The 18,679-nt window shown below is 46.6% G+C and overlaps 1 protein-coding gene across 50 annotated transcripts in view; it reads left to right on the forward strand.

Moving 5' to 3' along the window:
- The window catches only part of MYT1L (myelin transcription factor 1 like), a 532,999-nt gene that overhangs the window by 374,785 nt on the left and 139,535 nt on the right, over positions 1-18,679 (forward strand). For all 50 annotated transcript variants that reach the window (XM_045369879.2, XM_065527489.1, XM_045369877.2 and 47 more), the window contains one exon: positions 6,179-6,534. In XM_045369879.2, coding sequence (XP_045225814.1) covers positions 6,179-6,534 — 356 coding nt within the window. The remainder of the gene's footprint in view (positions 1-6,178; positions 6,535-18,679) is intronic.

An 18,679-nucleotide genomic window follows, 5' to 3' on the forward strand; every position in this document is an offset into this window, starting at 1 on the left:
TCCACATCCTCTCTCCTTCCAGATCACCGCCCCGTCAGCAGACACTCTGTTTGCAGAATACGAGGGTAGGGGGATCCACGCTCCCCAAACTCATGTTCCAGGATGGGGTCCAGGCCGCCGGGCATTGCTGTGGTGGGTTTCTGAGTCCCAACCTTGGAGAGCACGTCTGGACCATCGACATTTGGAATATTCTAAGCCTTTGGAGACCAAGAGGGCTCTGTTGATTTGAGCAGGGCCTCGAGCCACGTGGAGTTGAACACAGATGGCATGGAATGTGCCTGGCAGTTGAATGTGTTGTCACCGTGGAAGTAGATACCAGGAACTGCATAGGAGAATGGGTCAGATAGAGAAGGGATGGAGGGTACTTGTTTGTAGTTGGAGGTATGATTGTATTCACACTTTACGTTAACAGAGAGCAAATCTTGAGCAATGAACCATGTCGAATGGCAGGAAGCACTGGAAGTTTGAGGCCAGATGATTCCAAAGGTTGCAATGCTGAATCCAAGGGTTTGCAAAATGTAGGGCTAGGGAAGTAAAACCAATCCAAGTAAAAATGGAAGACTAGAAGGGACTGAAACCTACACTTCATCAGAAAGTTCCCACCATGAGAAGGGAATCATTTAGGAAATTTAAAACATGTAAAGCTTTAGAGCAGTAAAGGAACTGCTGCTGCTTCTGTTACATTGATAGGTAAACCAAGGCCCAGCCAGAGTCCACGTGCTCAAAGAGGTGCTCACCAAGCCTGGAGCTCAGGCCCCTGGTCGTGTGGTGTGGTCTCCACATCACCACCCTGGATACGCTCAGGCTGTTTGTGAAAGGTTTTCTGTATTAAACCAAACGCTGCTTGGGAGGATTATACCAATATTGTCCTGGCGGAGACCAGATGAATGCTTCACTTTCTTTTCCACGTGTGCTTGCCTTTCCATGCACACTCACCTTCTCCAACTGTCTTGAGCAACTCGTTTTTTTTTTTTCTACTCTTGCTTATTTATTGTCCCTCTTCGTCCACCACCTTCCCATGCCCAGCAAGTTCAAATGGAGCAGGAGCCATGGCAGCTGCCAGGAGATGGAAAGGCAATGAAAGTGGGCAGGGCCCCCTGCAAGGGAGCCAGTCGCTGCGGGTACAGGGGAGTTCAGAGGACGCGTGAGCAGGAGGCAGCCCGCCTCCCACGCCTGGATGGCCCAGACACGCTCTCCAAGGTTGGGACTCAGAAACCCACCACAGCAATGCGCTACGGCCCGGACCCCATCCTCCCAGGCGTCCTCCTAGCCAGACACGCTGTCCTCCAAAGTCTCAGCGGTCCCAGGTGATCATGAGTGAAGCCCAGGTGTGCTCACTTCTAACTGCAGCGTCCGTTTTAAGGAAAATCTCCACTCCCCTGCTCGAAACCTCACAGCGCCAACATCGCACAGTCTGAGCACAAGTGAGCCGTCTTGAAAAGGAGGGCGGCTGTGCGTGTGAATGAGCAAGGAGAAAATGAAACAGGAGCCCCAGCTTACACCCTCGGAGGAAGCTTCCAGTCACCTCACCTCCAAGCCAGGTGGGGTGACATCATTTCCCAGCACTCGGGACTCATAGATGGTCACCGGTAGGCCTAGTTATCTGTTTAGTGAACGGTGCTGTGCAGGTGGCCTCAATGCAGAACAGACAGTGTCAAACAAACGCATTGACTCACTGACAAAGGAGAAGGAAACTGGGAAGAGCCCCAGTCGTCATGACCCGACACACTGAGGGCAGGCTCTGGAGGAACCATCCATGCACAGCTGCATCTGCTATCTGCTATCTGGACAAACACAGAAGGTGTCCACCGGAACCAGTCCACTCAGATACAGGCGGCCCTCTGAGGAGGTTGGTTGGTGTTGGGCTTAGACTTCACAGGTTGTCCGGTGGTAATTCAGCATGAAGGTATGGCTGGCTCTGAGATGATTATCTCAGATTATCCTTTCACAAATGAAAATGTTTGCATAAAAGGAATCTCAGAAATCTGTGTATTTCATGTTTGAAATGTTATGTAGACTATCGAATTTTTTTCTTGAATTATCTGGTTATTAAAATTGTTATTCTCGTTTTGCTTATTATGTTTTTAAGGGATGGTAACATTTCACCCTAGTGTTTCAGGGCTGACAGAGACTTAGAAGTCATCTAACTGCCCTCATCTTACAAATTTAAAAAGTGACATCCAAATTGATGAAGGGACTCCCTGAGTGACGCAGCAAGGTGGAAATGAAGTCCGTACCCCATGCTTGTGTCTTCCAGGGCAGCGGTCCCCATCCTTTCTGGCCCCAGGGACCGGTTTCATGGAAGACAGCTTTTCCACGGTTTGGGGGTGGAGAGGATGTAATTCAAGTGCATTACATTTTTTGTGCACTTTATTTTTATTACTACATTGTAATATATGATGACATAATTTTACAACTCACCATCATGTAGAACCAGTGGGAGCTTGTTTTTCTGCAACTAGATGTCCCATCTGGGGTGACGGGAGACAGTGACAGATCATCAGGCATTAGAGTCTCATAAGGAGCCGCAACCTAGATCCCTCCCATGCACCGTTCTCAACAGGGTTCAAGCTCCTGTGAGAATCTGATGTGGCTACTGATCTGACAGGAGGCAGAGCTCAGGTGGTCTTGTGAGCAATAGGGAGTGGCTGTAAATACAGAAGCAGCTTTGCTCGCTTGCCTGCCGCCCCCTCCTGCTATGTGGCCCAGTTCCTAACAGGCCACGAACCACTACGCATCAAGAAAAACTGGTTTCCTAAGAAACACAAAACTGTTTATCTTCACTTTCACTAGTGTAATTGGTCTAAACTGTTTTAGAAGTATTGATAGAAGAAACAAACAGGACAATCATTAGTTTCCAAAACTTTCAGGGGTGACATATTTGTTGGACAATCGGATACCTGAATAAAAATTTAAAAATAGCAAAAGTTTCTTATTATTACCACTATTACACAGCAGTTCCTATCATTCATTGAGTACCTAGTAGGTGCCAGGTACACTACTAACTTCTTTACATATATATATATTTTTTTTTCTTCATCTCATCCTTAATGCAGCCATGTGAGATTAGCATTTGTGTGACTTTACAGCAGATGATATTCATGTGTAAGGTTGAACATCTGTCCAAAGTCAGTCAGTCAACAAGACCTGCCGTGGGCAACGCAAGCTCCTCCTGGTCCGTACACACCGTGTCCTCCTCCCACACTCTCTCCCAGCACCTTCTTACCCAGGGTCTGACTGCACCAAGAAGCTCCCTCGTGGCCCTTGGTCCTCCTGGCCTCTCTCGTCTGTCTGATGATCTAGGCACCCTCCTCAGCTCACCTTCTCATCTCAGTCCCCGTCTGAACATGGCACTGGCTGTCTTCTGCTCCCTGCATCTCTAGCCTGCACCTCCTCTCCTCTGTCCTCCGCTTTGCACCCTGCCATTACCTATCCAACATGCATTTTCATTGCATTATTGAATGCTTAAAAGAACTCGAATCACTCCCTGTTTCGTGGGTCAGAATCCAGAGTCCCATCATTCATCCATGAGGTTGATCTGACCCCACCTGACTCTCCACTCTAACCTCTACCCCCGGCCCAGCCCCGCTGCACACACTCTGTGCCCCAGCCTTCGGGGTTTGTGTGTGTTTCAGTTTTGTGAGCCTGTGGTGTTCTTACGTATGTTCATGTCTTTTGCAGATTGTTTTAATTGGGATGTATTGAAATGCTTTCTTTCCCTCCCACACATCCTTTATGTGTCTGTGAAAGCTCATCAGCAGCCTCACCTCTTCCTGACAGCCTTGCTAGCACCCATGCATGCCTGCCCTCTGTGTACAGGACATAGAACCCTCTGCACATTTTCATCATGGGATTTCTCACGGTTCATCCCCTCATTCCGCAAATGCCTGTGGAGTGTCTCTGACATGCCGGGTGTTTGGCGCACAGTGTACACAGAAGGGAGTGGTTCTAAAATGGTATTTCTGACTTGTCTAAGTCCCTTGTTAGAGCATAAAGCCTTCGTGTGAGGATCTGTGCCACTCATCTCTAAACTCCAGCATAGCCCAGGACCCACCATAGAGGAGTCGCCCAAATAGTAAACACTGGTTGGGGTCATGACTGAATGATGATTCACGATCCCAGATTCAAAGCCAAGCTAGTCAGGGTGTGCAGGACCCCCCTGCAGAACCACGGGCCAGTGAGAGAGGCCACACATCTCACCCTGCAGAACAGTGGACCAGTGAGAGAGGCCACACATCTCACCCTGCAGAACCACGGGCCAGTGAGAGAGGCCACACATCTCACCCTGCAGAACCACGGGCCAGTGAGAGAGGCCACACATCTCACCCTGCAAAACCACGGGCCAGTGAGAGAGGCCACACATCCCACCCTGCAGAACCACGGGCCAGTGAGAGAGGCCACACATCTCACCCTGCAGAACCGTGGGCCAGTGAGAGAGGCCACACATCTCACCCTGCAGAACCGTGGGCCAGTGAGAGAGGTCACACATCTCACCCTACAGAACCACAGGCCAGTGAGAGAGGCCACACATCCCACCCTGCAGAACCACGGGCCAGTGAGAGAGGCCACACATCTCGCCCTGCAGAACCACGGGCCAGTGAGAGAGGCCACACATCTCACCCTGCAGAACAGTGGACCAGTGAGAGAGGCCACACATCTCACCCTGCAGAACCACGGGCCAGTGAGAGAGGCCACACATCCCACCCTGCAGAACCACGTGCCAGTGAGAGAGGCCACACATCTCACCCTGCAGAACCATGGGCCAGTGAGAGAGGCCACACATCTCACCCTGCAGAACCGTGGGCCAGTGAGAGAGGTCACACATCTCACCCTGCAGAACCGTGGGCCAGTGAGAGAGGTCACACATCTCACCCTACAGAACCACAGGCCAGTGAGAGAGGCCACACATCTCGCCCTGCAGAACAGTGGACCAGTGAGAGAGGCCACACGTCTCACCCTGCAGAACCACGTGCCAGTGGGAGAGGCCACACATCTCACCCTGCAGAACCACGGGCCAGTGAGAGAGGCCACACATCTCGTTCTGCATAAATGGAGTGTTTGCCTGTGGTAGTTTGCCTCTATGTCTTCCCTATCACACCTATTTTTTTTTTGTAGTATATATATTATTTCTAGAACAAAAGTGAATTTGTAATGTGGCTTTGAAAATCGTTCTTTCTCAGTGAGAACACTTGGACACAGGGTGGCGAACATCACACACCAGGGCCTGTCGTGGGGTGGGGGAAGGGGGGAGGGATAGCATTAGGAGATATACCTACTGTAAATGATGAGTTAATGGGTGCAGCACACCAACATAGCACATGTATACATATGTAACAAACCTGCATGTTGTGCACATGTACCCTCAAACTTAAAGTATAATAATAATAAAAAAAAAATCATTCTTTCTCAAGGAAAGACTGTAAGCTTCTGCTGTAAGGAAGGGTCTTGTCCAAGCCTGATTTCAGCATGATTTAGTGGTGATTACCGCTAACACTGAAGTTGTTTTCTGGAATGCTGGCGTGGGACTAATAACATCTAAGACTGAGGAAGTTCTGCACAACTTTGAATGATGCAGTTGCTTTCATAATAACGTTGACAAGCCCTATGGCTCATCTTGTTTCAGGAGGTTATCAAGTCTAAAGATATAATTTAATCCATAAAATATACAAATCCAAATATATCCAAAGCTCTTTCACGACATAGACATTTTTATATTTTACATAAATATGTATGTAAATATAATGGGATTAAAATAAATCTTGCTTCAGATGTATATTATACATAGTATATATTTGGTAAAATGTTTCATAAATTAAATTTGTATTGTCAATTGCATGTTATGTACGTTATGCAAACCAACCTCATGAATTTTCGTAGAATCTCTGGAATTGTAGGAATGAGGAACTAGGAGACTCGGACTAAATGTGAATGGTAACGAGACAAATATGAGCTGTATTTATTCACACCATCACTTCATTAACAGATTCCAGCACACTTCGGGGGACGTGTGTGTTTATGTCTCTCTGGTGTTTGTATGGATGACATTCATGATAAGCCTTTAAGTACCTTGATCAAGGCTCCCATTGGTCTGATTTTAAAAGACAGTAACACAGATCTTTTTTTTTTCTCTCTCTCTCCCCTGCCTTCTCTTTTTTTTTTTTTTTTTTTTTTTTATTAGTGTATATGGTTGTCCCTTGGCGAAAAAAAGAAAAACACAAGATAAACAGCCCCAGGAACCTGCTCCTAAACGAAAGCCATTTGCCGTGAAAGCAGACAGCTCCTCAGTGGACGAGTGTGATGACAGTGATGGGACTGAGGACATGGACGAGAAGGAGGAGGATGAGGGGGAGGAGTACTCCGAGGACAATGAGGAGCCAGGGGATGAGGACGAGGAGGATGAGGAGGGGGACCGGGAGGAGGAGGAGGAGATCGAGGAGGAGGATGAGGACGATGACGAGGATGGAGAAGATGTGGAGGATGAAGAAGAGGAAGAGGAGGAGGAGGAGGAGGAGGAAGAGGAGGAAGAAGAAAACGGTAATCTTTAAAATATTAGCAAAATAACAAGTCGTGATTTGGGTCCACTGTTCAAGGTGAATTGCCGGCTGTTACTATGAATGATTGGCATATAAAGAAATCATTCTGCTTGGTCAATACTGAGAAAATTAACCTCTTAGGTGAACTGAACACTTCTATTGAAGAATTCTTCAGATTCTCTGTTACACTTCAGATTTTATGTCAGTCTAATTTTTATTCAGGTTGGTTGTCAGTAATTTGCTGAGATATTTATGGTGTACCTTTCTGATTATCTTAACAAAATGTATCAAGGAAGTTAAGTTAGCAGACCTGGTCTTTAATTTTACATTTTCTTGAATGCTCTATCCATGAGATACAATGATTGGGCAAAACAGTGTTGTTGGAATGGCTTAGCCCAGGTACCTCCTTAGGGGAGTTGGAACTCCTGCCTAACTACTGGTACATCAACCAGCAAAGTGAGTTTTGTCTGTAGATTGCCAAAGCTTTGCTTTAGTGATGGTCACGTAGTTGGGATGAAAGGAAGTACTATTGCTATACGATAATCAATCAGCCCGTCATCTGCTTCCATATGTGAGAGCTGTGTTTCTGGTCTGGGGTTTCCGGTGCCCTGAGACATGTGGGGGAGAAGGCCGCCGTGCTAGGTGTTGGGGATGTTCCCGGCAGTGCATTTACGGTGACGTGGTTTTCATATCCAGTGTTCTGTCACTATCTGACGCACAATACAACTTCAAAACTAACGCTTTCATAGAAGTCACTGCTTCTGAGGAAAGAGGTGGGAGTTTTGTGGTTTGTTTGTTTGTTTGCTTGTTCGTTTTTTTGCAAAGCCTAGCTATCATCTTTATTGGCTTAGGGTTTTCCTCATAGAAATGCCCAAACATGTTGAAAGGGAAGGGAATTTTCTTTCTTGCCCTTCTCCCTTGGGCTCAAAAGTTCTTCAAGAGTCTGATTTCCAGGAGGACTAATTTCTGGACACAAAGGGTGGTTGTTTGAGCCAGTGGGTCCATACATCAGGTCCCCTCCATACATCAGGTCCCTCCATACATCAGGTCCCTCCATACATCAGGTCCCTCCGTACATCAGGTCCCCTCCATACATCAGGTCCCTCCATACATCAGGTGCCTCCATATATCAGGTCCCTCCATACATCAGGGAGATGTGAGTTGCTTGTTGCTAATCTCATGGGCAGGCTTAAATTACCACTCCTCCTTCAGAAGTCAGAGGAGTTTGTACTAGGAAACCTGAATTTTAGGAAATAATCCTAGATTGTGACAGTGGCTTAAGATTCTAATGCAAAGAATCCATCACTTACATGTACATAAATACACAGGCACAGATAGACATATAGAAGATAGATATGTGTATGTACACATAGATGCATATGTACACACACATAGATATATATACACATAGATGCATATGTACACACACATAGATATATATACACATAGATGCATATGTACACACACATAGATATATATACACATAGATGCATATGTACACACACATAGATATATATACACATAGATGCATATGCACACACACACATTAGATATGTATATATACACATAGATGCATATGCACACACACATGCATTATGTAAATTAAAATTAGTCTCCCAAGATTTTTTGTCTGTCTATGGTAGAATGCTGGGTGAAGAAGCCTATCAGAACACATATCAACAGACTTACCGTCATTGCTATTAAATCTACCGGGGACACGAGGCACCAGTGTCATTAATGAGATGGTAAGAATTAAAATGATAGATTTGTATAGTAAAATATTTGGAAAGTAGATCAACCTGGCAAATTATTTCTGAACACTGTATTAAGTGAGTGTGGTTTTGAGGGACCTCATTAATCGTGGAGGCTGATTGATGATCTGTAACTTGACCAGGGCTTACCAGAAAGATGGTTACAGTGTGGCCGTTTCACGTTCTCATGCCGTTTGGAAAGCAGGAGGCATTCGTGTTTGGTGTGACGATTAAGATAGGAAATCTGTAAATAGGTATCGTTTACACCAGGGACCTTAACCAGGTTTTGCTCTCCATTTTCTAGAATTAAAAATTCAGTTTTAGTTTATGGTCAAATTTAAATATTTCTTTAAAAGTACGAAGTGATATACTTTGAAAGGTAGTCAGAAGCCCTTATTGAAACAGTTTGAGAATGTGACTGCGTAGGCTTTGTTTATTCTGACTTGAACACTTAGGACGTAATTGTTTTTAAAAGCCAGAAAGCAAACTAGAATTAAAGACATTTTTGCCAGAATAATGTGAGTAAATGGGCACCCAGTGGATGTGTGACAGCGCCGCAAAGGAACAATGGCTGATTGTGCCTCAGGACCTAGGATTTCTAACTCTGTGGCCAGACCTGGCGTGGTGACCACCTCTCAGGTGGTCAGTTTCAGGTGGTCAGTCTCAGGTGGTCACCTCTCAGGTGGTCAGTTTCAGGTGGTCAGTCTCAGGTGGTCACCTCTCAGGTGGTCAGTTTCAGGTGGTCAGTCTCAGGTGGTCACCTCTCAGGTGGTCAGTTTCAGGTGGTCAGTCTCAGGTGGTCACCTCTCAGGTGGTCAGCAAGTGCTGAGTCCAGAGCACGGAAGACAGGAGGTGCCGAGAGCAAACAGCTGTGAGAGGTAGCAGGACCATGAAATAATTCGTAGTCAGTTGTGGGGTGTCTGGTTTCAGAATTCATGTTCAGCGGTTGGCTCCCAAGGAAATAACTTCTATTATCACCTATGACGTGACCTTTAAAGGAATCAAATGAACTACTCAGGAAGGCTGCAGCCACAGTGAGATGTTGTGAGATAACCTACCTGCTAGCGGTGTGAGACAGGTGCACCCAGTTTACTGAGCATCCTGGCAGTAGAGCGTGATACTCCACTCCCTTTCAGAGAGCCTCTCGTGAGAATCCCAGGTCCCAGGCAGCCACTTAGGACCAACAGCATTTGCATGCCCTGTGGGGACCTTCCACCAGGTTTCCATTGCCACAGCTTCTCTGGAGGGACACCGAAGGCTTGTTTGATTTCTAAGGCAAACAAATGCATTTCTCCCAAGAATTAATCACCTGAGAGGCCTGATTCCTGGAGACACACTCACGAAGCCTTTCTCTCGGAGAAAGATGCCTCCACTGGGGGAGCCCCACCTGGGTGTTTCAACACCACATTTAGCCAACGTCACCTGCAGGTTCTCCAGCTGGATGGAATATCTTCTGCTCTCTTATACCCCATCAGGGTCAGAAATCTCCAAGCAGCTTCTGTATCAAAGGAACAGGATAACTCTGTTGTCAGAGCAGTCATTTTACGTGATCAAACTCCTAGTTTAATGTATTGAAAGGAGGCTTTGAAAGGCGTACATCAGCCCATCTCCTGTTTGAATATTCTCGCTGTTGAGCACGTTATATTTTACCTTACTGTTAAATGTAGTGCCAAAATCTCTATCAACGAATGTAAATGTCTGCCATGACAGCAGCATTTTTAATGTGAGATGTGCAGCGTAAGTACAGGAGATTCCATACGGTGCCTACCAGAGATGTCCTTTTGTCCCTTCCAGAGGCTTGGCAGAAACCATGCATTCCCTAAAAGCTGGGGGGTCCCGTTCTTGGCAGAAACCATGCATTCCCTAAAAGCTGGGGGGTCCCGTTCTGTGTCTGAGTGCTGGAGCTCTGAGTCAGCATCCTGAGGCTGGCCTTTCGTGTTCCTTGGGTGACACTCACAGTGACTGCTATGTCCCTGGGCCAGCAACAGATTCCCCTAAAGTTGATTGTACCCCTTTTCTAACACATAGCAGCAGAGACAATGACCTGAGGTTAAAAGGAAGCCACGTGGTCAGAGCACGGAGCCTAGTGTGAGTGGCACAGGTGCCCATCTGACTGCAGAAACCAGGGCATCGTGATGGAGCTGCTGGGACAAGTTCACGCTGGCCTCAGCCTCGCGAGTAGAGAGAAAGTCTCAGGTGACTTATCCCGGCTGGATGCCATTATTTGTTCATCCAGTCGAGCATTTTCACTTCTGTAATAAACTGAAATGTGGACTTTACTGAGAGGTTTTGTTTTAGATAAAACAAACGTATACAAACTCCCAGATTATTACAATAAGAACCCACAGGTTATAGAAGGACTATTATTTATAATTTAAGGTTAAGTATTTATTTTAATTTCAAGGATCCTCCAGCATTGTTGTTTACGTGAATCAAAATAGTACCAATAACATCAGTTTCCAACAGGCATATTTAATCACGTTACTGAGTTTGGTCTTCACATTGATTGCAGAAGACGTATAGGGCAGAAGCTCTTTTTCTCTCATCATGCAAATTAGAAACTGAGGCTAATTAAGATGATATTATTTTCTGTAGGTGGTGGATAGATAATCAAACACTTTGCATGGTTTTCCTTGTAATGGAACTCATGTTCTCCTGATCACCTTCTGCTTATTTGAACAACAGGGGATAATACCTGAGAAACTCATTTCAGATTAAGTTCATATTTAATTAAGCAAACTTATATTTATTATACAGTAGACCTAACATAGGCTGGTCTTTTGCGTGAAGAATTTTGTTTTCAGAATACATCATTACAGACTAAGTTCACACTAATTAAAAATCCCCTTGTTATGCTAAAGTTAAGAAAGTTATTGTTCAATGGTCATAGATTTTTCTATTATCAGATCTTTTTATGTTATATTTTTTGGATTCCTGTGATTTGAGAAATATATCGTAAATAGATATATAATACCTAGCAAGGTATGGTTTATATTCATAATCCAGTCCACTAAAATACCTCTAAATCAATGTATACACACACACACGTATATTCTTCATAGCAGACATTGCATCTTCCCATAGACAGGAGTCACATTTCATGAGGAAGAGCCTAGAAATGTGCTTTCTAGACTAAAGAAAGCTTCAGTGTGTGCAGCTGCCTGTAGCACTTAGATGTTGCTTTCAATGCTCTGTTTCTGGAATACCTTGGAGAATATATGAGGTTCTTTCTTCACGACTCTTTACTGAACCTCAGGGCTGCCTTGCCACTTGATCACGAGGTTAAATCAGGTGACATGCAGGTTAAATCGGGTGAGATGCAGATGTCTTCCTTGTCTGCACTCTTCCTGGCTTCCTGTATCACGTTCTCTAGATCAGTGACCCAAAGGTGTGCCATGGCGTCCTGGGCTGCTGGTGTCTGAGGAGGAGGGGCTGCTTGAGAGGAAATCTGTTTGGTTATGTTAAGGCCTTTTCAATGTGTGATCTGATGGCCACAGACGTTAGGGCCTTCTCGACGTGCGATCTGATGGCCGCGGCTGCTCTGGGCAGGGCATGGAGGCCGCCCTGAGGCAGGGTCGGTGTAGGGGTCGGGGGAGTCAAACAGGAAGGAGGCAGGGGCTGCTTTTGTTGGAGGAGTGTGCCGTGACTCTTTGGCCAGCCGTGGAATCAGCATGGCCAGTAATCCGTGCGTGTTCCGTTCTAATATCAGGCTCTGTCCTCATCGTAAATCGGTCCTGTGCATGGGACAATTTTCTGACGGGGCGTTTCCACTCCCCACCTCCTTTTTTAAAGGGAATTCAAGACAGAGTTCATGCTGTATAAATTCATTCTCACAGAAACGTTTCTTTTTTCATGGTAAAGTTCCCAGGGCGTGTTTTCTTCCAAACAGGATGAGGTGCTAGGCCCCAAGTTGCTAGAGCATCCTGATAATAAGCGGAAGACCATTTCCGTAGGCTTGAGTTTTCATAGGAGGACAGCGTGGAGGGGTGAGGGAGTGAGGGTGTGTGGCCTCTGAACTCCCCAGCTTCCCTGCAGGATGCCGTTCTCCATACTGATTAGCCAATTATCCTCTCCTGTCTCTCTCAGGGAAATATCCCTGATGAGGAAAGCAAGATGAAACGCAGACAGACTGTGAAAAGCAGAATTAGCCAACCGGTTTTCACTGCAGTCAGCAGAAAAGGCAGTGAGCTCTGAGACCAACATAGAAACAAAGATCATATGTTTAGTGTGTGAGGCTTCAACCAGAGGAAGACTGTGTGTGAACACAGTTGGGAGAAAGAATGTGATGATTTGTTATCGTCTTAAAAACCTTTCCCTGCATCCACAGAGGCGTTTTTTTAGGACATGGTATAAGCAGCTACGTTGAAGTACATGGCACCACGTCTTGGGAATGAGTAATCATAGAATTAGACATTTTTAGCTGTCAATATATGATTTAAAAAAACCTAAACTCTCTTCATGCAAACTGTGCAAAATTATAGAAATATAGTTTTATCCTACATTTCAAAAACCTTCAGGTACTTTGATACAAAGCAGAAATCTGGCTGCGAATATCATGCCATGTACATTTCTCATGCAGGTAGAGGCCAGGCATGGTGGCTCACGCCTGTAATCCCAGCACTTTGGGAGGCCAAGGGGGACAGATCACCTGAGGTCAGGAGTTTGAGACCAGCTTGGCTAATGGGGCAAAACCCCGGCTCTACTGAAAATACAAAAATTAGCCAGTTGTGGTGGCACATGCCTGTAGTCCCAGCTACTCGGGAGGCTGAGGCGGAAGAATTGCTTGAACCCGGGAGGCAGAGGTTGCAGTGAGCTGAGATCGCAGCATTGCACTCCAGCCTGGGCGACAAGAGCGAAACTCCATCTCAAAAAACAAAACAAAACAAAAAGATGCAGGTGGATGCATAAAGTCCTGGGGAAATTCCTTTTAAAACAGAAAATGTAAGACAGTGAGGTCGAATATGTTTCTGTTCAATGTGCTTATAAGGTCCACACTAAGAAAATAAGAGTTTATCTGCTATGCCTTGTGAATTTAGGTTTCACTGCAAGTTCTAGTTTATCCACGGGTAGATGGAGTTGAGGAATCAGCTCTGGCTGTACCACGTGTCCTAAGCAAGTCACCTAGCCTCACTGGACCTCAGTTTCACTTAAGATTAGGATAATAGTATGTGCCCTTCATTCACTTTGCTGTCTTGTTTTGAAGCTTAAAGAGGTTGCAGAATATGAAAACACTGGAGAGATGTGAAGCAGTTCAGAACCGTAACATCACAATTGTGATTAAGGACAACTTCAGCATGATATTACCTCCCACGCATTTATTCACCCTCTTCTGTAACCCTGAGCCTAACGTCCATGACCCCCTCCCCACACGCAGCAAATATATCATGTATATTAAGGCTGCAAGACTTTAAAAGATTCTGAATATCACGACAGCTCGTTTCAAAACACGGTGTGTATTTTTTCCTCTGTACCCAGAAGGGCACTGGGTTGCTTGCGGACACAAAACTAAACAGAGTCACCATTTTCCAGAAGAAATACATAATACAGTATGGAAGAGGCATGTATGTAAAAAATACAAAGCATGGTTCTTTACAGGGGGCAGAATTAGATAAACTGAGGTGGAGGCTTTAAGGATTTGATTTGAAAATAAGAACATACATTTCTGAATATTGAGGCTCACTAAACTTCAGATTGTTAAGAAAAGTGGTCGTGCTGTCTCTGCAAGCTCTGCAGAAACAGATCAGTCTTCTCTCTGACACAGATGAAATATGGAATACCAGAGACAAAGAAAAGGGGCCCTGAGGGCCTCTCAAGTTCCTTCCAATCGAGTACATTTATGTGAGCAGCCACCTGTGTCTCAAACCCATTCTGGAAAACAGAAGAACCAGAATTTTCACAGCCTTATCTCTACTCCCTGGGTTCCCAGCGCTGACAATAAAAGCAATCACTGTGGGGACAAGGAGTCATCACTGTCGTCCAGCTGATCCAGAAAGTCTGTGCCTGTGTGTGTGCGTGTGTGTGTGCGTGCGTGTGTGTGCGTGCGTGTGTGCGTGCGCCTGTGGGTGTGTGTGTGCCTGTGGGTGCGTGCGTGTGTGTTCGTGCATGTGTGTGCACGCACGCTTGTGTGCGTGTGTGTGCGTGTGTGTGCGTGTGCGTGTGTGCGCGTGTGTGTGCATGCGCCTGTGGGTGTGTGTGCCTGTGGGTGCGTGTGTGCGTGTGCGCGCATGTGTGCGTGCGTGTGTGTGCGCGTGTGCCTGTGTGTGCGTGTGTGTGCGCGCATGAGAGAGGGAGGGAGGGAGGGAGAGAGACAGTGAGAGAGAGAGAATGAGACAGACAGACAGAGACAGAGCCAGTGGTGTAACTGGTTTGAATGTTTCAGTCTATCCCTATCTGAGTAGCTGTTGACTCCAAACAGCTCATTCTCTGGGTAGAAGAATAGACTATCTTATTATTTAATCTCTTACTTTATGTAAGCGAGATACCTAAAATGTCATCAAATAAAAAGACCCTCAAAGTTTTATAAATAAATGAGACTTCATGCATTCACCTTTTAGCTCATAGAAAGGACAACATTGAAATCACTGTAGCACGCAAGAACATGAAAGCACGGTCCCACATGCGTGCTGCCCTGCTGGTGGGCAGTTTATAGAAAATACATGTCATTCTTCGGAAGAATTCAGAAAATAAGTTTTGTTCACTGTTCAAAGTGAAGCAACATTAACAACTTAAAGCCAAGGCATCCTCACCCCTCAGCATTTTTTTCTGGCCCAAGTTATGTTTTCTTCAGCCTACGTGGTCTTTCTTCCACTTTGGGGCTGGAATCTGTGCTGGCTGAACTTCCTCCAAGTGGAAACAGGGATGCCCAGGGACCAGGTCTTCTCTATCACCTGGGAACCCGGGGGTACTTTCCGCGGCCCTCTGAACTCTCACCTGGGTTCTCTGCGAAAGGGCCCTGTCAGCCCAGCGGGGGCTTGTGGAAGCTGCCTTGTCCATCGGACCAACATGATTTGGATTCCTAGGTGTATGTCGTAGCCACCTGACCTTGAACTCCTCCTCAGATCCATCCCTTCATCCACAAGATGATGAGAGCGGTGTGAGGCATGAAGAGCGTGTCGCTCAGAGGTCCTCCGTGGGCCTCCAGGGAGTGTCCCCGGCACACTGACACGGCCGGCGTGGCTTCCGCCTGCTGACGCTTTTGTTCTCCTTTAGACTGTGCTTGTGGTTGTCCCGGGCTTCCCTGGCTTCAGCAGAAGGCATTCAGGGTGGTGTCTTGATGCCATGTTGGTGTATCCCAGCCCCGACCTCACAGCCCTCCCTCCACCTGCCCCTCCAGCACACTCTACCAGCACGTGGCTCCTCTGCTCCTGGAGCTTCAGGCACACAACCCTGGGCCTTGGCGCCCTCTCTCCCCTCCCCCGGAACACCCTCCCTGGCACAGCTCACTTTCCCGCCTCTTCAGATCTCTCTCAAGTGGCACCTTCTCAGTGAGGACTTGCCCGACCCCCATCCCACGTACTGTCCATTGTCTTTTGATTTTGCTGCATTTTTCGTGGAACATACATCACTATCTGACATCATAGTATTTATTTACTCTCTATTTTAATGTCTTTCACCAACTGCAGTGGAACAGCCATGACTACAAGGATGCTGTCTCTTTGGTTCATTGTTCATCTCTAAGTGTGACAATAAACAGCTGCTAAATGAATAGCTATTATTCTGTTAGTTCCCTCCTTCTCCCCCCCACTGCCATGCCCAGCAGAACTTGCTTGTGCAAAATTGTGATAATTACACTTCTCTTGGATCTGATAAAAGGGTTGTGCTACATCGTCCTCTCCAAAGATTTTGCCGTTTTCAGTTTGATGAGAGTATCTAAGCACCTCAATATCTCACCCAGGTAAACACATGGCTCATGAAATTTCATAAATGCCTCCTATCTTAAATAGACACTTTCCTCCATGCCTCAATTTCCTGCGTAGGATCATTCTTCTAAGAGATGTGTTGTTGCAGCTTAATCAGCTATGTGGAATCTTCCAAAATCTGAGTCAGTGCCTCTCTAGGGCTGCTATCACCTTACCCCGTCAATGGCTGTGGGAGTGTGGGCAGTGTCTGGCCTGCATGCTTCCTTTCAGTCGTCAAGAAGACTTTCGGGCAGTGACAGGAACCAAGATGACTTTAGAAATACGTGACTTAGTGGGGCATCCTCACATATGCGTGAAGGGCAGACAGGCGCCTTCCTAGGGTCCCTGAGCCCTGCAATGAGGGCATGGACAGGAGTGAGGTGATACATGCTCCTTTCCTGGAGTTGAGGAAGGCATTGCGCCTGCTGCAGAGAGTAGATTGATGTACGGAGACAGAAAGCAAAAGACAGCAGCCGATGCAAAGGCACAGGGAAACAAACCTCAGTCCAGAGAATCCTTTCCATTGGTGGATAAGTAGGTCGAGCTGCTTGACGCGCAGACATTTATGGTAACGAGACGGAGGCCCAGAAATAACCATAGAGAGAACAACACATGCAAAATGGCTGGGAGTGTATTTTGGGTAATTTGCATATAATGCACCAAAACCAGCTCCCCAGTAATTAGCCGAAGAGAACAAAGAAGCGACCACACAGACCCTGCAAGGCCCAGCAGACGTGGGCGTCGCTGAGGGTGGAGGAAGTGCCCGCGCGGCTCTGTGAGGTATTCGAATACGTGCGAGGCATCCCGCCCGGCACTGGGCACTGGTACCAACCTCTCCAGGTGTGTCTGCTTCTTCGTCTGCCACGGCAGATGAGGAGCAGAGGGAAGGCCCAAGCTGGGAGGCAAGATTCCCCCCAGGCCGGCCCCGCCCTTCTCTCTAAGGGGTGAGTGGTGAGACGCTGTCTCAGCAGGACCCGAGGCCATGACATGCCATTTCCTACATGCAGGGTATGTGCAGACAGGACCATGGACCTGCACAATCTCCAAAAGTGAGAAAAAACAGTGGCAAAATGCAGCACATAAACCACAGGTCCTCCGGCCACTCTAGTGAGTGTATGCAGTGCAGGAAGATGGTGACTAAGATGTAGTATTTCTACTTTTCCTTGTTTAAAAAAAAAATCCTGGGGAATTGTACTTGTGACCTGGGTAAAAACTAATGTGTACAGCAAACCCCTGCAACACGAGTTTACCTATAAAACAAACCTGCACATGGACCCTCGAGCCTAAAAGTTTAAAAACATGCCGATCAATCCTAAATATTTTTATAAGCAATAGGGAAATCATATTCCAGACAGCATTCATTTTAAACAACTCTTAAGAGCAACTTTGAGTATTTTATCAGTATCTGAAAGCAAAATTCAGATACCTCCTCACCTATACTCACAGCTCCCAGCGGCCCGGCGCCGAGCCCTCCCTGCCCTCCCTGTGCCCAGCAGCCCCGACGCTTCTGCCCGCAGGACGTGGGTGAGGCGTGTTGCCATCACGGAGGATCTGATGTGGGTACGTCACCGGCACTTGAAGCTTTGTGATTGCAGGGAGATGGTTATGGTAGGAAAACACCCTGTGGTTTAGAAGAGAAAGAAAAAAGGAGATCAAGGTAGAATCAGATTGTGTCTGCATCTATTGAGCAAAAGAGGCAAATGAGTTATCAGAGAAGAGAGGGCCCCACAGGGACCACGGGGTGCCTTGAGAGGCAGGTGTGCTGCTCTGCTCCGAGAGGACATGCCACTCCAGCAGTTCAGTGAAAGAATCGGGGCGCCCAGAAGTAGGCTCTCCAATCAGGTGACAGGTATTTAGGAAGAGATCTGGAACATGTCATGTAGCACTTAGTGCAAAACTCAGTCCCTCCGTTCCATCCCCAGCCGCTGCTCTGTGTCCCTCCTGAGCGCTTACTCAAATTAGGGGTCTGAGGAAGGGTTCTTCTTGAGTGGAGCCGCCTTCGGGCGGGCCTCCTTGTCTCTCCAGCTGAGGGAGCGTGCAGGACCTGAGGCTGAGATCTGCCTTTCCAACCTGAAGCAGATGAATGCCTGCTAAACACGGATCTTCCTATGTCTCAGAAAATTATCTTTGAGATGACACTGCTTTGTGACCCTCTGAATATGTACCGGATTTGAAAGGTAGAGGAAAGGCTTGACATGCAGGAAAACCAAGGTGGCAATTCTGTGGAGGGCGTGTGAATGGCAAGCAGGTGATTTCGACTCCCTGGACCTAAGTTTCTTCACATATTAAATTTTGAATGCACGATCTCTATAATTCTGTCTAGTACTAAAATTCAAGGAAAACAGCAACGGCCGGCACTGGAAAAAAATGTCTGTGTTAATCTGTACTCAAGATGAATAAGAGTAGTGAGAGCAAGCCTCTGCTGGGAGAATTTTAACCTCTGTTAACTCAGAAATCACTGTTTGAACTGTGCATACAGACAGACCATTCTGAAAAT

Source organism: Macaca fascicularis, chromosome 13 (genome assembly GCF_037993035.2).
Source record: "Macaca fascicularis isolate 582-1 chromosome 13, T2T-MFA8v1.1".
Taxonomy (NCBI): Eukaryota; Metazoa; Chordata; class Mammalia; order Primates; family Cercopithecidae; genus Macaca; species Macaca fascicularis.